The sequence below is a fragment of the Varanus komodoensis genome, unplaced genomic scaffold (genome assembly GCF_004798865.1).
Source record: "Varanus komodoensis strain SLA01 unplaced genomic scaffold, ASM479886v1 scaffold1, whole genome shotgun sequence".
Taxonomy (NCBI): Eukaryota; Metazoa; Chordata; class Lepidosauria; order Squamata; family Varanidae; genus Varanus; species Varanus komodoensis.
This window is the reverse complement of record NW_025335268.1, coordinates 1,612,136-1,635,564: the sequence shown is the minus strand read 5'-3', so window position 1 is coordinate 1,635,564 and position 23,429 is coordinate 1,612,136. Positions and strand designations below refer to the sequence as shown.

Below are 23,429 nucleotides of genomic sequence, written 5' to 3'. Positions count from 1 at the left end.
TTGCACTTATCCTCATTGAACGCCATCCTGTTATCCCCTGCTCACTTCCATAATCTGTCCAGATTCTTTTGTATCTGGAGTTCCTGCTCCTCAGTTGTGGTCACCGTCCTCATTTTAGTATCATCTGCAAATTTGATTAGCAGACTGGTCACCCCCTCTTCCAGGTTGTTAATGAAAAGATTAAACAAGATTGACCCCAGGACAGAGTCCTGGGCAACCCTGCTTGTCACCAGCCACCATTCCGATGATTCCCTACTAATAGTTACCCTCTGCTTACCCTCAGTCCGTCAACCATGCCCTAATCCATCGGACAGTGCATTCTATCCCAAAACTACTCAATTTCTCAACCACAATATCATGGTGCACTTTGTCAAAGGCCTTGCCGAAATCCAGGTAAACCACATCCACCACATCCCCTCCATCTAATCACTTCAAAACCTTGTCTTAGAATTCCACAAGTTTCGTCTGGCAGTACCTGTTTTTGAGGAAGCCATGTTGCACGAGCGCCAACCTCCCTTCCCTATCTAAGGTTACCAGATCTCTCGCTTTTATGAGCCTTTCCATTGTCTTGACTAGAATGGACGTAAGGCCAACAGGCCTGTAATTCCCCATGCCCCTTCCACTACCCTTGACCATCTCTGTTCTGATGTGCCTGGTAGGCGAGCAGCAGTCTGTTATGCCCTGTTGATCGAGTTTCATTTGGAACATGCTGGGATGAATGGGGCAAGATGGACTTCCATGCAAGGGTGGCAGGGTGCTTTGAATGGGTGATGGAATTAATGAAGGCCTTTCGAAGCAAACGGAGCCAAGAACTAAGGAGGAAACCTGTGTATACATCAGGGCTGGGCCAGTGGATGGCAATCTGATGTGTGCCATGAGCCATGGGATGCCAGTAGTTAAGACTGATGGACAAACCCAGAATCAGGGTCAAAGAGTGAGCCAGAAGTCTGGGCCAAAGAATAATAAATATGCCAGTGTTCAGAGCAGCACCTTTGGGACATGTACTCACTTTAACATAGCAAAAGAATTGCATCTGTAACTGCTACAGAATGTCAAATTTAGCTTTCTTTTGTACTCCCTAACATCTATGAATGCAATCTATTTTTGGCCTTGGCTGCAAATTACCTGTGACCTGATCTAGGAAGATAATACTGCTCAAGCAGGGCTAAGCTGGATAAAGATGGACAAATAATTAAGGATGGATAAATATATGAATTTCCATTTCTCGTATTTCCAGACTGGAGTTTGCTTTGTCCTATATGTGCATTAGCTTGAGATATTTATTTATGAAAAATTGTGTGAACTTTTGTATGACATTTTACATAAAGTGAACATCTCTATAAGCAAGTTCTCCTGATGTGAAGTATTTTGTACTTTATTTTTGTGACCTTGTGCATTTTTCTTTGCATTTTTTTATTGGATAACTGCATTGTGAGATTCAGAGGTGAGAATTTGCAAGGATAACCGCATTCGTTTGAAACTGCAAAATTAGCAAAATCTCTTCCCTGCCTTTTATATACCTCTTCCTGCCCAGAAGGACCTAATGAGCGGTCCAGGTGGATGGAAAAGGAGTCAGTTTGGGCCTGAGGGTTCTCCACTGGGGAGCTGTTCCCAACAGTTCAGGTGTTTCACCACATGGTGGAGCAGCACAGAGATACAGCTTTTCATGTTATGAGGCGCCTCCAAATCTTGCGGGGAGGCAACTATTTTAATTCATTTCTAGCTATTAGTGAATGTTCTCTGGGTAAACTAAAAACAGTAAAAACTCAATACAAATAGTGATAGGAATATTGGGTTTGGATCCAACTCTACAATTCTATGATTCAGTACAAAATGATTCAGTCCAACCAGAATAATAGCTAAATATAAATATACGTAAGAGTCAAAACAGAGCAACCCTAAAATACCTAGGATAGAAGAAAGGCATTTGCCTGGTGCCAAGAAGGAAGCCTTCTTGAGGAGGGCATTTTATAAATGGGACGTCATGACTGAGGAGGCCATCTCTTGGGGCTGCTCATCGAACCTGTTTCGGTCGGTCACTGAGAGAAGAGCGTCCTTAGATGGCCGAAGGCTCCAAGCAGCTGTTCACAGAAGGAGACATTCTGGGTAGAACAGCTCTTGAGCCCCCGGGAGAGTGTTCCAGGCACCACAGGGGTCATCGGAGTCCATCCTTTGAAGTGGTGCACACTGCTCTGACCAGAAGGACCCTTCCACTGGCATATTCTCCTCCTGACCTCTGAGGCCACTTGTGCGTTCTTCCCATTCCCACCAGCGCACCCTCTTGGCACTGCCTCAGAGGCATGTCGAGAGAAAATAGCAGCACATGGAGGGCAGAGATGTGAAAATTGCTTCTCTTGGACCTCCTCCAACAGCTCAACAGAGCATTGGCTACATGGAAGCATGTGAGTTTCAAAGCTTCTATTTCATAAGGTGTCTCCCATAGTGTTGTACCCTTCAGTGCTTGTTTTGTTACTTAACTGACACAGTTCTTGTCTAATTTAGCCAATCTGTATTACATTGCCTATGGCCACCCCAAATATCCCTTTTGGCCATCATTTTCTTATAGAAGTTGAATGTGAGAGCCAGGAGTCTGGATTGGGAGGCGGGGGGTGCAGGCTGGCTATATGCACCCAAGATTTTGATTTCTGTGAACAGCTTATTCCCGTCTTTCTTATGCTGACAGTTCTTACTGCTCTGATTTGTTTCCAAATGAAGGCTGCATGTTTGAACTGAATGAAGTAGTTCTTTATGTGATTGCTTTATGTGTGATTGATTTTCAGGACTTTTTTTGTGTATGTATTTTTAATCATGAAATCAAACATCTTGGCAGTTTTCAGAAATCTTTGTGGTGTTTTGCCTTAAAATGTGTTGGAAAGTTAACTTGGGGTTCGGTTCCTGCTGAAATTGAAACTGAAGATAGCAGATGTAACACCACACTTCAGATGTTTTGAGAAGAAAGTGAGTGAGTGAACTTTGAAAAGAGTTGCCTGAGGGGTGTGCAAAATGTTCATGGTTTCTTTTGGCACATGAAGCGAGTGATATTTGGTACTCTTGTGCCAAATAAAACCAACCCTCGGAGGCAAACAAAGCATTTTGTGGTGAGATCAAAACGTTTAACGTATGTTGGTTTGTTTAGAACTTCCTTCTTGAAAGCTGCAGTCCTAAACAAACTTACTGTTAGGGAGTAAGTCCTACTGAACACAGCAGGGCTAACTTCAGAGTAAACCTAAGATTGGAAAACATATTTTGCTTCCGTCTTTCTCAGTTCACAAATGTATTCCTGTGGAAACTGCAAATGTTCAAGACAGGAGGCCCACGTGTGGTAACTTGCTGCTCAACACTCATTGCAGTGCTTGCAGCATTGTTGAAAAGTTTTGCATTCGAGTTGATGTGATGTGAAGCTTCTCTATGTGGTGATTCACTGGTGGTACCTGTGCCACATTGCATTCAGATTGCCATGACTCTGCATGTGTGAACTCACCCCAAATGGGGCATTCATCAGTGCTGCTGTACATTTTCGAGGGCCTTTGGGCATGACACCCTGAGTGGGCCCCTGACTCACACAGTCTAGCCTCTCAACTCCATTGTCTTTAGCTGCTATTATTCTCCTTGTCATAGCTACCACTTATTGCAAGCAGAGAGCCAGTGGGCAGTGGATTGCAAGCAGAGAGCCAGTGGGCAGTGGCATCTCCTGCCCTTCTTCTCGCCAGGATGGGCCAGAGTGCAAGGCAGGCGAAGAAGCAGGTCACCATGACGAAAAGGAGGAGCAAGTTCTGGGGCTCTTCTCAACAAGGCCCACAGCAGGTGCACAAGTGTACCTGGTATTGTTGTTGGTCCTGGTCAGTGAGAGTTCCGAAAAGCCCATTCAATGCCCCTGCTGACACCATCCTTAATAATTAAGGAATTAATTAATAGAATGTTGGATTCATAGTGCAGCCTTCAATACATCAGGAAAGGTGATAAGCCCTTTATACAGTTGAAAACTCTCTGAATGCTTAGCAGAGCATAGAATAGAGACATGCTGGAGTGGCCGAATTCTGTATGGAAGGTCCAGTTTGTTGTAACAAAATTTGCTAAAATCCATTTACTCCTGTTTTCCTCAGCAGTTTTGAGTTCAACCGACTAATGTGGTTGGTTGAACAAGAGCAAATTAAAAAGAAAAAAAAAAACCTTCCTGCTTTCTGGATATTGTGGTTTCCTTCCTCTGTATTTAATGAGAACATAACTGAGTCAGTGATCAGAGCAAGCTGCGTTTGAGCAAGCAAGGAGGACCGGAAAGCTGCTTATCATTCCAGCAGCATGTTGTATTTTTGATGGAAACACAGGGCTGTTTTTCCTTTGCCTCTTAGCAGCAAAGCCGTTCCTGACTACCCACTCCCTTAAAAAAATGTTGGAGGGAAATTCTAGTACAATGTGTTGTGGAAAGCAAAAATGTCATGGATAGGATTTGAAGAGAGATTGGGAGTACCAAGAGGAACATGGTTTTAAGCTGAGATTCCTGTTTTTCAAATTATGTATATGCACATTTTATGAATTATTAAGAATAGCTACCATGCCCACAATTAGGTAAGATCAAAAGTTGGAAGTAGATACATTGGAAGTTGGAAATTGTACCTTGAAGCATATTTTCTAGAAGATGGTCACACATCTCCAAAGTAATGCTGTGAAAAGTGACCTGTCTTCCTTCTCTACTCTCCTCTGTCATGTGCCAGAGGAAGGTAATCTTAAACATACACCTCCTGGTTTAAATCCACTGCCATTTCTAGTTTCATCTAAACCAAGAACAGCAAGATCTAAACCAAGAATTGCTTTAACCTATAATGTGTGTTAACAAACCAGGATCAGTAAACATGATCTTTCAAACCCTTAGTTCAGACTAATTTGTCCTTGTCAGAGGGTAGGATTCAAGCCACACACTTGAGTGAACTTATTCACATAACACAAATCTACAGTTTAGCAAAGTGTCCCCAGTGTTTTGTACTTCAACTCCCATCAGTCTCAACCCTCATACCTAATGGTCAGTACTTCTGCGGTTGTACTACAAAATATTTGGAGGGCACCAAGTGCTAGGATCAGACAGTGATAAAGTTATTGTTGGTTTGTTTGCAAAAACAATGGCCAATGCACTGGGGATTTTTAATGGCTTTTTTTAATTGTTATATTATCATTATTTATGTATGTATTTATGTATTCTTTGTGAGCCGCCCCGAGGCTTTGTTGCAATGGGGGCGGCATAGAAATGTTTTAGATAGATAGATAGATAGATAGATAGATAGATAGATAGATAGATAGATGTATATCAGAGATTTGGTAATGTAGGCAGCTCATTCCCAAATTGACCACTTCATCTTGTGTCCATATAAAACTCTGGGTTGTTACCAGTGGCAGATGCTCTAGGGACTTTGGCATATCCAACTAGTAGGTACTCTTCATTACTACTGTCAAGAGAACTGTTACTTTCTTTCTCTACCCAGCAGAAGCCACCAGGAACCAGGGAGAACTCACTGATCCACTGCCAAGGGTTTGATTCAAGGCAGGACATGACCATGATATACTGGAGAATGTTGGTGGCCCGGAAGGACATTCCACCTGTACAGATTTTAGAAATATAGCATAATAATTCACTGCCCAATGTTCCTGCAAAAACAGTGACGTCATCTCAGCAGGACTGCTTAGTTTGCTGTTCTTGCTTCTGGCTTCTAGTAATCTTAAACAGTCCCCAACACTTGTTGGTTGACTTCCTCAGTAAAGGTGGCGGGAAAAGATGAGGAAGGGGTCCCATGTGTCATCTTCCAGAAGAGTATTGCTACTTGTGAAAAATGAGAAACTCTTTCAACCTTTATGTGCTCCAAGTTATAAACTGAATCTTGGACCACACGGCCCAAGCAAAATATGAATAGACTAGGTGTTGGATGCTATATGTTAAGATGGCTGGCTGGTGACAGCAGTATGTAAATGATGTAATATTTGGCAGGAACTGTGCTTGTTTAATTGGGTTAACTCACTATATCTCGTTCTTGCATCTCAATCCAGCTGTTTTAAATTTGAACAGGAAGTACATTTCATTCCTCAGGCCCTATCCAATCCCAGAGTTTTCTCCACATTAAGTTCCATATCTGCAAAACCCTGAAAGATTTGGTGGCACCATCTTTAATGTAAACTCTGTCCACTAGAGAATCCTTTAGTGCATCAAAATTAATTAATGGTCCCTGAACCCCTGCCAGGGGATTAGAATACAGAAATTGGCCACCAGTTGTTTGAATTGTTAAGGAAGACTTTAATGCAATAAACGCTATTTGCATAGCCATTGGAATGCCCAAACAAGCCTGAAACAGTATGGAGATCAAAAGTGTGCCACTACTTCCTTTGTATTTCCTTGCATCTCATTTCACTTTCAATTAACTCTCATCTCCATTGAGTTGCAGAAACCCCCCTCCAATAATTAAAATGAATCAATTTTACATCTGAAAACTTGCTTCTTCCCTAATTGTATGGGGCATTCTCAGTGTAACCTGTCTGGAATGTTCTGGAGTTTGCATTTTGTAGATTTCTCTTTTTTAAATTTATTTTTACCTACTTTTTTCCTCTTACAAGAAACCCAAGGTAGCTTACACTGCCCTTCTTTCCATTTTGTCCTCACAACCAGCCTATGAAGCAGGGCAGCTGAGGGTGGCCCAAAGTCACCCAGTGAGTTTCATGGCTGAGTAGGAGACTAAAACCTTGTTCTCCCCAGTCCAGCAGTCTTAACCACTATACCACATTGGCTCAAAAGGATGTGAAAAGAAAATGCTAAAGTTCTGTCTTTCACTAGAAAATTAAAACTTAGATTCACTTTAATGTGGAGGAGAAAGACAATTACCTGGGTGTCATCCTGGTTTGCAAAGCAAGTACTAGCCATAGTTTTGAAAGCGTGGGTCCACTGGTAAACCACGGTTTGCCTCGAATCAAGACAGGGGCTTTGGATGCCCAAAGAAGGGGAGGCAAGTGGGAGGAGGGAGCATGTTCCTTGCAGGGCTCATTCCTGGAGCCAATGACACTGCTGGATGGGAATCATGGGAACTGCAGTTCCGTTGCCATAGAGCTGCTAGGCTGGGGAAGGCTCTCGGAGCTCCAAGCCACGGTTTGATACTCCGTCTGGAGCAACACACAATCTTCTTTATTGCACACAATTTCTTCATACACAAAGATAGCTTATAAATCACCCTAATGAGCGATTTTAAAAACACAACACAACAGCCCAACTTTGTTCTTACAGCCACAGCTAGGCCTGCTTATTTGGAAGTAAGTCCCACTGCATCCAGTCCAGCTTACTCCTAAGTGCACATGGGCCACAGTTTTATGTGGGGGAGGATATCACTTCTGGACTCCACCAACTGTGGGTCAGCTGTCAAAGGGGGCTCTGTAAAAATGACATCTTCATGCTCAGGTGCACAGCTCAGGTATGTGTTTACAGTTCACTACCTCTGCAGAAACAACACAGGCCCGGGCAAGTGAACGGAATTCTTTTGTGATTTGTAGATCAGCAGCGTTGTTATCTAAATCCTGGTTTCACAGTCTCCAGAACAACAACATTACTTTCTGGTTATGCATTCATTTACCCTTCAGTGACCTGATGACCTCCACAGGTAGGCATGTTTCTAGCTGGTATGCTGGTAATGCAGTCTGAAGACAGCCAGCCTTCTCCACACACCCTCCCCCTCTTGCTAGCACAAATTGGGAAAGCGTTGACTGTAGCAATAGATGTTAGATGACATTCTTCCATAGCAGGGAAAACAAAATTGCAGTCTTTTACATTTGTAATCCACTGTAAATCACCCTTTCCTGATTCCACCGTACCCAGGCACTTATGTGCAACTGTACTTGTGGTCATGCGTTTTCAAAAGAGAATGCTGCCCAGTATTCTTAACTCAGCAGCTGCGTGAATGCTTCCATGAAGACAATCCCAGGCTGAATGTCCAGTTCATCTAGGTAGGGCTGGAAAAATCCCACCTCTGAGCCTAGCAAGTCCTGCCCGGAGCATTGTCCTTACTGGGCTAGACGGACTGCTGGTCTGACTTGATAAAAGGCAGTCTCTGTGCTCCTGTGGTGTTCCTCAGTTCTCACACCCTTCAGGATGTCATTTCTGGTTGGCTTGGTGTGGTGCATTCAGAACAGGGGCTCTGCAAGCCCTCTGGGGCTGCACATTGCAGGCCCTCTTTGCACCTCCGGGAGCTGAAACCTGCAGGAAGTTGTAGGACTTTTTCTGTTTGAGCAAGCATAAGATTGCACCCTTAGGCATACAAGAGGCCCTCTCTTAGACTGACAAGGCTTTCTGCTGCACATGGAGTTTTGAAACTACTGCGAATACACAGGAAGATTTTTATAGATGGTGAGATGTAAGAACTAGAAAATCCTTTTCAGGACAGCCCATTTTCTTAACAGACAGCAATCTGGGTCCCAAGAATGGCTGCCTCCTCCCCTCAAATAGCATCAGAATGCTGCCATTCTACTGAAGAGACAGCTTTTGGTGAATTAAACATGTATTTCTAGTTTGGCTTTCCCTGAATCCTCTAACTGTGAATATCTAAAAATGTACCACGATTCTTTAAACTTTCAGGATTCAGGCCAAAAATACAGGCTGCCCAGTCTTAGGGACTGCATGTGGCATTTTGTGCAAACCTTAATTGCATTTGTATGTTTGCATTGTATCATTTTTATTACATTTTGTGATTAATAGCTGTATTGTTTTAGTTAAATTGGTTTTTTACTTCTCTAATGAAGAGTGGTTTATAAATATAGAAATAAATACATACTTACCTGCGTGCTAGAATTTGAACATGCCTGAACTGCAGTTTCTCTGATAAACCAGTTTGGCACTTGCATTTAGTATACGTTCAAATAATGTTAACAATCAAGGTAGAGCATGGTCTCTATGCAAATGAAATCCAAGAATTTTGAGCAGGTATAGCATATTTATAAATCTAATAAATGCATAATTTAATTAATATGCTTTTCAGCGATAATGTCTTCCAAATACACAGTGATCATAATTTCTTTTAAACTAGCAAATCAAATTAATTAAAGCAGTGAAACAGTTGCAGAGGGATGTGGGGGTGGGGGCTGCATCTCTCCCTCAACGCAGCCTTTTAAATTAGAGGCAGACAGGCAAACTGGTGCCCTCCAAACTAGAAGACCAATCAGCCCTAACCAACATGGCCAGCAGTCAGGGATTATGGAAATTGCAATGTAAAACATCTGAAAGGATCTGCTTCACCTCCCCTTTTTTAGTTATTCCTGCTCCTACCTTGTACTAGTGGATATATCTACAATGCTAAGCATATTTATATAGGAGTATATCCCATTGGAAAAAGTGGGAGTGATTGCTGAATAAACACGCTTAGGATTACAGTGGGCTTCATATGGACTGGGAGTTGTACCTCCGTTTGCTTGCTTACTCGCTTGCCTTAAGATGAGTGAAAGGAAGTCCCTGGTTTGAATCTCGGTTCTGCCACGTGGACTTAGGCAATTTGTTGCCTCTTTCAATTGGAAGTCTCTCCCACCATCTAAAATATATAGATAATACTGATCTATTTTACAGAGATGTATGAGGAGTCCAACATTACTGTATTCACGAAGTGCTTTGGATACTGTATAGATGTCAAGTAGCACAGGTGAAATGGAAATTCCCAAGAATGCTGAAAGCTTTGGTTGGAAACTTCTGGAATGTACTTGGTTGGATAGACTAATCTAAGGCGGGGCTCTCTACCATGGTGCCTGGGAGTGCAAGGGCACTTCTGGGGACTTACAGCTGAGTGTGAAACTCTTCACACCAGATGCCCTCCAGACACTTATTTTTAATAGAAGGCTTGAGGGGAGAGGAAGGTTCAGGTGCCAGTTTCTTTCCTCTCATCTGAAAAATGAAGAAATCCAACGTTGGAGGTGATATTTACCTGTCAGGTATATTTCTCCACTGAGACTCAGGCTAGCCATGCATGAATGAGAAGGCACATTTCAACCATCTACGTCCTTCCTTAGATGAGCAGAGCCTTGCAACAGTGACTCATGCTCTGGTAACCTCCCGACTGGACTATTGTAGCACACTCTACATGGGGCTGCCCTTGGAGATGGTCTGGATGCTTCAGCTGGGCTAGAATAGGGCAGCCAGGCTTCTGACAGGGACCAGTAAATGTACACACATAACATTGTCTTCCAGTTGAAGTCCAAGCCTAGCTTAAGGTGTTGAGGATGACTTATAAAGCCCCAAACGGTTTAGGGCCCAGGTATCTGAAGAAGTGCCTTCTTCCTTATATACCTGTCCTAAGATCTGGATCAGAGGTCCTTCTTTGGGAGCCCTCTTTAAAGGAGATCAGAAGCGTGGCTACCTGGAGAAGGACCTTATCTGTGGCGGCGTCCCAGCTTTGGAACATGCTCCTCAGAGAGATGCACCTGGCACCGACACTTTATTCATTTTGACCCTAGGCCAAAACCTTTTTATTTTGGTTTTTATCTGGCTTTGTTTAGCTGATGCTGGGTTTTTTTTTACTGTTGTATCGCCGTCCTAAGATCTCCGTAAAGGTCAGGCTAAAATGCCATAGGTGGATGGATGGATGGATGGATGATCTTTAAAACAACTGGTGCCCATTTTGCTTTTGGCCTCTTGTATTCCAGTCCCTTTTCCTTTTGTGTCATGTCTTTGAGGATTATAATCCTGAGGGCAGGGGTTGACTTGTTATTAACCTTTGGAAGCCACTCTGGGAACCTTTTTTGGCTAAAGAACCAGGTCAAAATATTGTACGTAAATGAAGCTGGTTGACAGGAGATTGAGGACATTGTCTTTGCACATCATAAAGTTGGACAGTGGAATCCACTGTCACAGGATGTGCTTACCACCTGGACCAAGGTGGGTAAGACACATTGCTGAAGAGTGAGGCAACCAGTGGCTACTCTTCATATGCCATCTCCAGGTTCCTGGGAATTAACAGTGGGAGAAGTCTGTTGCACCCATGTCCTGCTGATGGACTCCCAAGAGGCAACTGGTTGGCCACACTGAGAAACGATCCTGGATTAGACAGGCCTTTGCTTTGATCCAGCAAAGTTTTTCTCACATCTTGACGGACCACCTAATGGTTTGGTCCAGCCATCCCCCAAGATTCTTTTCACATGACTCTCATTATTTGGCTTGACCACTAACCTGGCTGAGTGTCAGAAGGATCTTCAAACTATTGACTCACGTTGCTTCCATATGTAACTTGTACTGCTTTTTCCCACACTATAATTGTTAGTGGCGTGTCTCTTTCGGGGAGGCAGGAACAGAGTTCAAGATGATTCAGTCAGTGTTGCTGGAACAATGAAACTCCATTATGGGTGTGCTTCTGCCTGCCTCTAACCTTCAATCCGGAGGAAGTCCAGCATTTTTTGCTTGTTCTCCTTTCTTTAAAAATAATTGCCACCTTGCTTGACCAAGAATTACTCTCTATATCTTCTGTGGGGAAATGTCTGCAGGATATTCAGACGCCCATGATGTGAATCTTAGTTCTCCAGAGCTCCTGCAAGTTTGCCATAAAAAGCAGTGTAAGCTATCCTGAGATTTCTTTCTGAATTCTTCTCATGTCTTGTTGGATGCAGCATGATTGAACTCTGGACTTGCAAATTATGTCCCTTCTTCACTACGGTCCCAGGTGCATCTCTAAACCTTCTCACAGGGTTGAAAGCCCTTCTAGAACAGGCTTTAAGCAGCATGTAGATCTCATTGGGTCAGGGAACAAAGCCCCATTGCCTTAATGGGCATCTGCTAGCACCATGTTGGAGTGAAACTAATGACCATGATGACTATTATCTCAGCCTGCTTTGAAAAACAGAAATGCCTATTTAGCTGTAAAAATTACCAAGAAGATGGGGAAAATGTAGTCTGTAATTAAAAAAAAGTCTGCAGGTTCATTCTGTAGTTACATAAAAGGGAAGAATTTTAAAGGGGTTCTGCTTTGCTGGACACCAACACATTTTATAAGCTATCATTTAAGTGAGTACACTTTTCTTTTTCGAATACATCTTTGCAAGCTTGAAAAATATCCATCCTACTGGGGATTGTCAGAAAGCTTAGTGAATAACCTCCCAAACTGTTTGCATAATGGCTGCAGGATTTAGTCAGCTGATTTGGTACATTAATCAACTACAACCTTTGTGATCAATCAGAAGAGGTGACATTAATGGGCAGAGGGCAGGGGAGGGAAGGAGCCTGGCCTGCTGATAGGAATTGGCACAGGTCAGTGGCCTTTGCCCTTGGCTTGCCCCCTGCCCTGCTGTCCAAGGTGCATTTCCCATTTCGGAGAGGCAGCAGTACCGTTCTTTCTGCACAGTTGCAAGAGAGACGAGGGCTTGGCCGTTGGAGTCTTAGCACTGAGGTCTGAGGAGCTTAGTTCCAAGACGTCAGAGAATCCTGTGGTGTTCCAGGTGATATCAGGAGGCTGAATGCTTGTGCCCTAAATGTATCAGTCCTGCACTCTATTTGCAGCTTTCTTTCCTGCTAATGCAGTCTATACATCTAGGTTATCAGTTGTGCACTGCCTAGAAATAGGATATACTTCACATGCATGCACAGACACACAAAATTTAGAATCATGATTTGTACAGTAGTTCCCTGTTTGATTGATATGCATAGGTTGAAATTTGGAAATGCTCTAATTTAAAAGGAGACAGTTTTCGGTGTTTCAAAGTTCTGTTGTTTTCCATTCACTAAACAATTATTCCAAAGACTTCAAACATACTGTAAACAAATTCTTATTTCTCTTTACAAATGCTATGTATTTCAGCCCGAATTAGAGTTCCGATTCTGTAGCCATTGATCAAAAAAGTTCCATGTTTGGTTGTAAACTGTATCTTCTTTTTCCTTAAGAGATAAAGTCAGTCTATCCATTTCTGCACAGTCCAATCTTGTTCAAGATCACATCTTCAGCCAGTAGCTCTTCATTTCTCCAACACTGTGCGTATGCGATCCTCGCAGCTGTTATTACATGCAAAGTCAAGAATGTACTTTGTTTATCAAGATCGTCAGGGAGAATGCCTAACAGAAATATTTCTGGTTTAAACGTTACAGGTCTTTGCAACATTTCCCCAAGCCATCTATGTATTTTAACCCAGTATTTTTTTTTTGCTAAAAGGAGACAGTTTTCACTATAGCATAGATAATTTAGTGGTAGCCTGCAAACTTTTAGATTCATGTTTTTATGATGCCAGGTGAAGTATTGTGCAAAGGACAGTTCTCTCCTTTGGAGAGCTGGCAACCTGTGTTTGGAGGTTGTTCTTTGTTTGAAGAGGGTCCAATCAAAATCCGGGTTAAAAAGGGAGCTCAGGAGATACCTTGAGAATGCCCAGCAGTCAGTAGCACCTGCACAGCAGAGCAAACCAAGTCACCTAGCAGACAGATTTCTCTGTTTGGGGAAATATATTTTTGTTATTTGTTCAACATGGACATATGCATTTACCTAGGCAAATGTTATGCCAATTGGTACCTTATTTTGTCTTTTTCTTTTGGTGAGAAAATTCTTCTTTTCCTGCCAAGCTTAAGCTGCCACCCTAGTATTCTGTCTGGGTGATGACTCATACTCTATTTATTTTATTTATTTATTTAGAAAATTTTATGCTGCCCCATTTGCCGAAGCCTCAGGGCGGCTTACAAATAAATCAATTAAAATAGTATAAATTAACAATGTAAAACAAGTTAGCAATATAAAATAAAATAAGTTGCCCTGGCCAAAGAATAAAATAAATAAATACTGTTAACAGTTAAAATGATGCTTGAATAAAAAGGTCTTTGCCTGGCGCTGAAAAACAAATAACGACGGTGCCAGGCGGACCTCTTTGGGGAGTGCATTCCATAGATTGGGAGCCACCGCAGAGAAAGCCCTCCTCCGAGTAGCCACCCTCCTAATTTCCTTCACAGAGGGTTCCCGAAGAAGGGCCTCTTCCGCTGATCTCGGGGCGGGCAGGCATATATGGACGTAAGCGCTCCTTCAGGTAACCAGGACCCAAGCTGTTTAGGGCTTTATAGGTCATCACCAACACCTTGAATTGGGCCCAGACTTCAATGGGAAGCCAGTGAAACTGACGGAGGACTGGAGTCATGTGAACATAACGCCCAGTCCCCATCGGCAGCCTGGCAGCTCTATTTTGAACCAAATGAAGTATCTGGACTGTCTTCAAGGGTAGCCCCACGTAGAGCGCGTTTCAGAAGTCAAGGTGGGAAGTCACCAACGCGTGTGTCACTGTCCCCAGGCAGTCGTACTCCAGGTAGGAGCGCAGCTGATGGATCAGCCGAAGCTGAAAGAAAGAGCTCCTTGCCACCGCTGTCACCTGAGCTTCCAGTGAAAGCTCTGGGTCGAGGAGCACTCCCAAGCTGCGGACCTTGTCCCTAAGAGGGAATGCAACCCCTTTCAGGACTAGGTTCAATTCACCCTCACCAAAGCCCGATCCGCCAACCAACAGGACCTCCGTCTTGTCTGGATTGAGCTTCAGTTTATTGGTCCTCATCCAGCCCATTACCTCGGCCAGGCACCGGTTCAGCACAGCCACTGCCTCACCTGGATTGGTGAAAAACGAGAGGTAGAGCTGGGTATCATCAGCGTACTGATGATTCCGCAGCCCATACCTCCTGATGACCTTTCCCAGCGGTTTCATGTAGATGTTAAACAGCAAAGGGGACAAAATGGACCCCTGCGGTACTCCATGGCATACCGCAGACCCCTGCAGTACTCTATAACAACAAAGTGATTTTAAAAAAATCTAATCTGTATCCCTTTTAAGTATTTTCCTAGCATTCAGGAACTCTTGATCGTGGGAATACCTCTGCATTATTCTGAAAGTTCAGGGTTGGTTTGCACTGAAATGCAAGCTGATGTATAAGTGGGACACTGAGGTTTGCCTTCTGCCATGTGTTGGCTTTACACTGGGATTCCACTGATCAGTGACTGGCCCGTTCAGCCTGCACTGCTAACAATGCTGTTGTGGCAGTTCGAATTACACTTTCCTTGGACAAGCACTGAGAGTAAAGAATCTCAAACAGAACAAGAAGATTCTGCCTTGCAGTGCTGATTTGGATCAGATAAAGCTTTTGCCCTGCTCCGCTTCCCAAGCAACATCCCATCCTTTTATAGTAAATATAGTGATATGCATCTGATAATGCACAAGGTTACAGCTCATGTTTTCTGCTGAAGGGAAAGAACCATCTCATAATTACATCTTTGTCCGGGCTTGTTCTCCACTCCCATCTGTACCCCTTGGAATGAGATTGGCAATCTGTGATAGTCTTATCGACAGTAAAAGCAGGAAAGCTCCACTTTTAGAAAATCAGGGCAGTAAGCAAGGAGTTCTGAGAGCCAGTGTACTGTAGTGGCTACTGAACTTGGACTAGAAAGACTTGAGTTCAGTTCTCCATACGGCTTGAAAGCTTGAGCTAGTCTCCCATTGCCTGGCCCAATCTCCCTGAAAGGGTTTTCGTGTGGATAAAAGGATGTTGTGCTGAGGATAAAAATGAAATAACCAATGGGTGTCCCACTGTTGTTGGGGTACACCATGGGTTTCTGTTTCATTTAGCCTGAGCTCAAAATATATGTTTGTTTTAGTGTGCAGCTACATCTCTGCTTTCTTCTTACTGCAAAGTAACTGTGACACAGCATCACAATTCACGGGGAGGGTAGTTTAGTCTGCCTCGTGCTTTGCTTCCCAGAAAATCAATGCCCCCACATGGCAGTTAGGGATGGTTAAAACAATCCCATTCCTGCGAATGGGATGTGTTGTTGGTAGTCCAGAGTGCAGCAATGGAAGGATATGGCCGGAGAGGAACAGATTAAATTTCATGCCTTCATGAGTGGCAGCTGCAATGTGGATCATGGTCCCAATGTTTACTTTGAGGTAAGAGCCAAGCTATGCATTACACTTGTTGCAAAGTGTGTAGCTGTGTCCTGTTTTTGTTTTTAGAGGGTGTGTGTGTGTGTCTCTCTCTGTTGATTTTTGCTTTAAACACAGGTCAGTGCAAAGAGAGGCTTACCTCTTTATTCTCCAGCTGTGTCCTGACCAGAAAGGGCTCCTTCCATGAACTTGGAATTTTAGGGAGAAGGTTTCCATTGGGACTAAGGGGAACTTTTACTTTTCGGTTCCAACACACATGGAATGAGCAATCTTCAGTAAGGATTAGACTGGAAAGTAAGGAAGCAAGCACTCCCTTCCCAGTGCAATGTTCAAACGAAGCATCACACAGCCAGAGGCCCATAATTAACCAGAAATCCAGACAAGGGGCAGCTTCACACATCACAGTAGCCCACTCCAGGCAATAAACCACATGGGTTGCTTGTTGTATTGATGTCATAGGTCACAGGCATGCTTCCCCATTCAAATGGCCCTGCCTTGCTTATATTCCTGTATTCAGAGAAACTTGGACAGCCGTCAGAAGCAAGTGTTAGTGAAAGGAGGCACTTTCCCACCTTCCCAAGGTCCTGGATGCTCAAAAATGGGGAGGGGGGAGTTGGGGCAGTGAGACCTGTGTGTGTATAGGAAGAGGTGGGGAGAGCACTCAAAACTGAGGGAAGGAGAGGGAAGGATGCCTACTCACACCTTTGCTCTCACTTGAAAGCTTGCTCTTTGACAGCTGTCACAGAATAAATGTGTCAGTGTTCAGAGTTCGTACATGTTGCAATTTCACAGCAGGGACTCTTCCCCCAGGCATATCTTCCCATTTTGGACCTATCTCTGTAGCTGTACAAGTTGAACTAAAATAAGATTTTTAAAAAGAGTTTAAAAAGCACATACTTGGAACACACAGACAAAAGTTAAATAGGTACCATCCAGTTACAGCCACACAGATGTGCTGCTTGGGCACTTCGGTGGATCCTAAGTTTGCCTGACTGGGGAGGCGCCATAGTTCATGGACAGGTCCACCTGATTTGCAAGCTAGAGATCCTGGGTTCAATCTGCAGCCTTTCTGGGGAAGGCTGAAAAATCTCCTCCCTGAAATATTGGAGATACATAGCAACAGAGTGAGTCAGAAGGGGCCTCCTGGCCCATCTAGTCTGACCCCTGGCTCTTACCTTGGAGAATCACTGTTATCCATACTGAGCTTGATGGGCACTTGCTCTGACTTGGTAAGAGGAAACTTTGTGTATTCCTCTGCCTGTTGCAGGTTTACAGCCATATCCTTGCAATGGACACCTAGTCATAGGTGGGGAAAATTCAAATCAGAATGGAAGATCATAGCAATCCTAGTTTATGGCCCTGGAAACAAATTGTGTGCCTTTAGGCTCCTTCCTTGCTTTTCCTGTCTGTAGGGTCTTCTGTTAGCAGTCTGCTCGCCTCCAAGTTCTGACTTTGCCTTTCCTTTTCCTGGGCATCTCTATTTAGAGATTTTCCCGAATTCTTTCAGAAAGATAAGGCCTAGCAAAACCTCCTTCTAAAGCACCAAGCCTTTCAGCTCACTGTGGTGATCTGAGGTGGTGTTTTAATGACAATCTTGTGTCTGTGCTGTGAGCTGGAGAATTAAGACTTGGTTGGAACTCTGGTGCTGTCTAGTGGCAAGTGCTTGTATCTGTCTCTTTCAGTGGCAGGCGAGGGGCTGGAGGAGGGCTTGGATTTTAAAAGGAGATGCACAGACCCCTTTGCTCTGTTTAGGAGACATTCCAGACTTGTGGCAACCAGCTGACAACAGCAGTATGGGACTTATTAAAGCAAAAAATGTGCTGGAGAGTTCCATTGATTAAATAGGCCAGGAGGCATCCTACAAGTGTGCTAAACACCCTGAACAGTCAGGGAAGGCTGCAATAGACCTTCAGGGGCCTTTAATCATTAGTTTTTATCTCTATATCTTCCAGCTAAGTAGGGCAGAATTCTTAGTTCTCTACATTTTGCTGTGTTGTGAAAGTCATGCAGGAAATATTTTAAAGTTCAAAAGGACTCACTATTACTAAGAAAACATGTTGAACTCAGTAAGGCTTCCTTCTGAGTAAACTTACTTAAGTTTGCATTTTCAAGAAGTGGGCAGAGAGAATCTCTTAAGCTTTGCCAAATTTCTATAGTGTATTGCAAAATTAGGCTGATACCCAGTCAAAAAACATTGGATTTTTAATAAATGGGGATACAATAGCAGCTGTAACTTTGTAGTCCCATGCAAAGCACATAGCAAAAGTCACTTACTGAATAGGGTAGAAGTTTTTTTGCTTGGAAAGTGGCTACCTACTTTTTAAAATCTGTTCGTGTTTATTTATTTGATGTTAGTGCTTATATGGTGCTAAATTGGAAAGATTGCATCCCCCCTCCCCCATTGCAGCAGAGTTTTTAAGTGTTTCTAATCATGGAAATAGCCAGTATAAACTTGCACGTGTCTTTGCACCAGGTATAGTACTGCTCATGTCAGTCGACCTCTTGAATGAAGAATTATTTGCAAGAACTAGCCGGCTGATGGAATCATGAGCCAATGCCTAATTCCTGTTGCTGCACTCAGGCCAATAGCAATGGAAAAGGACTTGCGTGGGTAGGAGTACTGCAGAGTTCAGAAGAAGCATCAGTGGGTAGACTCCCAAACACTTTCAGTAGCCCCATGCCTTGCAATATAGCCTGACAAACACAGAATAAAAATTTTCCTTTTCTGCTGAAGCAGTGGTCCTTGGTTTCATATGCACATTTGTATGGAATGTAAATACTAAACTTGTTTGAGTACAAGCATAATCGCTCAGCAATCTCTTTGTTCTGTAAGGCAAAATAACAGTATAGGCAATGTGAGTTTCACTTTATTGTATCTTTTCCCCCTTAGGTATCAGTATTACCTACAAGTTAAAAAAGATGTTCTTGATGGGCGATTGAGATCTTCATTTGAACAAGGGATAAGGTTAGCTGCATTGGCAGTTCAAGGTAGGATGAACACACCTGCTAACTCTTTCTCAGCTTACCTGCTTATTTGACCATAACACAAACACATTCCAGGCAGGATAGAATTGGTAATGAAGTGACATTTCAAAGTATTTCGTATGTAAGCCAGTGATCTAAATTTTTCAAAACTGGGTTACTATATAATTTGGAATAGAAATGGAATATTTAAATAATTATGCAATTATAAATGTTAGAAACTTTTCTCCTGCTTTCCTCAAATTAAAGTAAAAATGTTCAGGATTCTTGCATTAGTTGAAGGACAAAGTCTATAGCAAGGTGTTGATGTGGTCTTGGAAGTCTAATATTGTAGAGAAGTACTGAAATCATAATTTTACCCCATCTTTCATTAAGTGGAAGCCCATCCAAGTTGTTCTGAGTTCCATTAGAAACATGAATAGTAGATAAATGTTGAGAGGGGATCATGTTAAGAGAAGAGCTTGAACATAGTTCATGCTTTCTCATATAACACTTAGGTAGAAAGAAACTGTGAACTTTAGACAGCATTTAGGAGTCCCAGATCAGGGTCAGAAAAAAGCACCAGCTCATGGAGATGAGGATCCCAAGGGCTTCTTGGGATCCCATCCAAGTGGATCCCAATCCCCTTTCCACTGTCCAGGAGCTGCCATGGAAAGAACCGCATCAGCTGCTTCTCTGAAGTCATATCAGCAACCTTGGAGAGGGGGTCAAAAGGGAATGCTAGGGGAAAGGAACCAGGTCTGCCTGGATACATATCTTTGTGGTGTTCCAGCCTCCTTCCTTCTCCAGCTAACCTAAACCAGCCTTGTAGCAGACTTTCAGGGCAGGAGGAATGGGAAGATGCCCATATGCCTCTTTCACCCTACAAAAGCTGCCCATCATCTTCCAAGCTTGCAGGCTTATAAGCACCACCATTGTACTTAGCTACTCCATTTGGATGTTCTTGTACATCTTCTTGTACCACTACAGATAAACTATCTAGCTACTGCTACTGTTTTGCAAGAATTGACATGGAGTCAGATGGTGGTCTGTTGGAAATACCGTAGTTTTCCATGATGTGAATGAGCCTGTGTAAGATTTGAACTTGTATGTATTTCCTTCTCCTCTTTCACACACCAGAGGAAGAGATACAAAGTTTTAAACTAATCACAGTGCCCCATGATAGGAAACTAGGCTTTGTGAAATCAATTCAGGAAGAAAATGGTTTAATATTCTGGCCTGTTGTCTCTAAGATAGTTGAAATTGTGGAGAACTGTTAAAAATGAGAAAGAGAAGTGTTTGATCTCCATCTTTTTAGCATGAATCAGGAGGAGTCAGTGTGCAAGCTCAGGGCTCACCGCACATAATGCTCATACTGAGGAATTATGGCTGAGATGAAATCTCTTCTCTTGTTCCAGTGTTTTGTGGCATTCAAAAAACCTTATACCCGTGTTGTAAATTGTCTGTGTAAACTGTTGGCCTTGATTGATAAGCGATACAGGGAATTCCATTCCGGGGGGTTTTTGCCTTCATTTACAGAGATTTTGAAATTATCTTGAAGGGCTTTGTAGGAATGTTTGATTTAGGTAATTTATGAAGGGAATTTCCAGCTTCTTGAGAACTTTTTGGCAGTGTTTGATCAGATTCAGATAGAACAAAATATGAGCTCTTGGGCATTCTCTCTCTTCTCTCTCTCTCTCTTCTCTCCCTCTCAAATGAAATGTCTTTAACAAATAAAGGAGTGTCTTTTGTAAAGTATTTTTAGCCTTTAGGAACTATTTCCAACTTTATTCTTTAATTCCAAAACTTTCAGAAAATGAAGACAGTCATTTGTTCATTGTTATGTGTTGCAGGCAAGGAATAGTCACCAGTGCTAATGCTAACATAGCTTCTGCAAGTGGGTTTATCTGTTGACTTCAGCTCCTAATCCACAACAAGCAAAACATACATAAAGATGCAAGGCTCTGCATGTTTAGACAGAAAAGTCCTGCAGTTCCCAGCATGGCCCAGGCAGCCATGTAAGTTGGGGAATGCTGGGCATTGTAGTACTTATGTTCTGTCTAAACATGCATAGGATTGCGCCCCAAGGCAAAGTAAGAACATAAGAAGATCCCTGTTAGTTCGGACCAGTAAGAAAGCCATTCAACTTTATTAGATGACTCTGTTCTAACATGATGTATGTTCGAGGAAAACCATAGTATCCCTGAACCTCAGTTACAAAGCTCTTCCCCTTTATGGAACAAATCAGTGAGAATCATAGTGGTTGTAACTACTTCCTTCTCAAGTCAGAGATTTAAGACCTTGACTTCACAGTTACTCTGAGTGTCCCTACTTGCTGATTGGTGTAAATGGAAGCTTTCTTGTCCAGATGGAGCTGAGTTAGTTAGCTTGTGATTTCTCTCTTTTCTCCCCATCTCCTATCCAGCTGATTTTGGAGACTACCATCACTTTGAATCTCATGATTTTCTCCGGGAATATGTTTTGTTTCCTATGGTAAGTTAACCTCTGAACCTTTATTATTTTCAATTTTTTAATTCAATCCTTTATTACTTCAGGGATAGTTTTATTTGCAACATTATCATGGGTGACATTTTCCCCTGTATCATCAGCCACAGTCTCACTATGTTAAACTGTCCTCTAATAAACACAGTTCCTTAATTCATTGTTGATTTCCTTTTTCTTTTTTCTCCATGGAATTAAGGTGCTGCTGGATACTGACTGCCTTAACCAAGCAATCAAATATTCCATCATTCTTGCTACAATGGTTTTATGTATCGACCTGCATTTAGAAAAGCAGCTTCCAAGCTTGCAACACACCCTTCTGGGCCCCTAGTTCAGTGGTAGAGCACTTGCTTTGCATGCAAAAGGCTCCAGGTTCAAGGCCTTGCAGGTCTAGTTAAAAGGAAGTCAAATAATAGGGCGCAGAAAAATCTCGGTTAGAGACTTTGAAGACCCACTGCCAGGCTACAGTAGATATTGATCAGAAGAAGGATCAGTGGCCCAAACTCTGTCATTTAGCTGTTGTTGATGTTGTATTTTTATACTTTATTCATGTGGATATTAATATGGCATTCCTCAATGCATTATTAGAACAGCTTACACAGTTGAATTCAGGTAGAGGAACTCCCCTCTGCACTGCACGCCAGTTTTCTTGCAAAAGTCCCTCTCCTCTAATCAGTGTAAGAAAAAGAAGAGGTGTTGCTTCCATTCAACTCCAGCATCCCTACCCATCGGCAATGCTGGTTGGGGCAGGTGGGAGTTGACATCTCGAACAACTGGAAAGACACCAGTTTGGGCAAGACGGGTATAAAACAAACGCAGGGAAAGAAAAGAGCTTCTGAAAAGAATAAAGAAGCTACACATAATCTGTAGTTCCACCCTTCCTTCAGGTGCAGTGATTCTTGTTTTGCAGCTCCACACACACAGCATGGGAGAACTGGCCTTTAAGATTCCTTCTGGCCCCGCAGTCATCCTCTGTGCTCCGTATCATGTGCCAGTCCGCCCCGCTGGCATCAAGAGTGTGGCATGGAGGTGTTGGAGGACAGAGCCGTATGTGCCCCTGGGCCTCCTCAGCTAGCCTGCTGCCCCAGATGCTCTGGATGGCAGGGCCGGGTTCAGGGTCTGGTCAGTCCCAGCAGGGATCCACAAGCAAGAGCTCCTGGAGTTGGCCCTGCTCTTCACCTCTGCAGCCTGCTTGCTACCCTGCCGCCTGCCCTTGTCCAAGCAATGGCGGTGGCGGGAAGGGGAGGTCCAGTGGCCACAGTCTGCTTTCTCTCCACCCCTCTTCCCATGGAGCAGGCAGGCCGTATGTATGAGCTGGTGACAATGGCCATGAGAAGTAGACTGGCTGGTGGAGAGAGCCCATTGAGGGTGTCTTGCCCCAGGGCCCTCCAACACCTGGAGCTGGCTGGATATATTGGGAAGCTGGAAAGATGCTTTGAGCATGTGTGATCTAATCACTCAATTAACGTAACAGCCAGGCGCCTGCTTGAACCAGATTTTCCCACATCTAAACCCAGTGGTCTGACCATCGGCTTCAGCCTACCCTGTTCTTTAATAAAGCCTGCCCTTTGAAAGAGATGCCTCGGTGGGATCGTTTGGTTAATTAGTTAATATTCAGCCCTTACTAACTGCATGGTCAGTGGACCAAACACTTCACTGAGGGGAGGGGGAAGCTAGGGAGAAACGCTCCTCCAGCGTGTTGAGAGCTGGGGAGGGCTGCCGCGCTTGGACCGTGTTTGATCTTGTGCAGCTACAGTGTGTGTCAAACGGCATTTCTTCAGCAGCGAAAAGAACAAAGTTATGTACACAGAACGCCTCGCAGGTGTGTGGCTGTGTACAGGCACGTACCATGCCATTTTTCATTAGCACGCTACCGCTTTCACATTTTTCAGTGTCAGGAACAAATATTATGGGGAGGCCCCCAATGAGCAAGAAGTAAGACAGTTGGGTCAAGTATAAATACACACAGCCTTGGGGCATTCTAAAATAATCACCCAGAGTTTACTGGCATCCTTTGTATGTGTGTTAAACTTTGGAATTTTGAGTTGATTCTGTTTTAATTATTGTAGCAAACAAGTTTTAAA

General features: G+C 43.3%; 1 protein-coding gene across 2 annotated transcripts in view; it reads left to right on the top strand.

Moving 5' to 3' along the window:
- PTPN14 (protein tyrosine phosphatase non-receptor type 14) overlaps window positions 1-23,429 on the top strand; it is a 159,740-nt gene that overhangs the window by 90,198 nt on the left and 46,113 nt on the right. For both annotated transcript variants that reach the window (XM_044425499.1, XM_044425415.1), the window contains exons 4-5: window positions 18,773-18,870; window positions 21,269-21,336. In XM_044425499.1, the coding sequence (XP_044281434.1) occupies window positions 18,773-18,870; window positions 21,269-21,336 (166 nt within the window). The remainder of the gene's footprint in view (window positions 1-18,772; window positions 18,871-21,268; window positions 21,337-23,429) is intronic.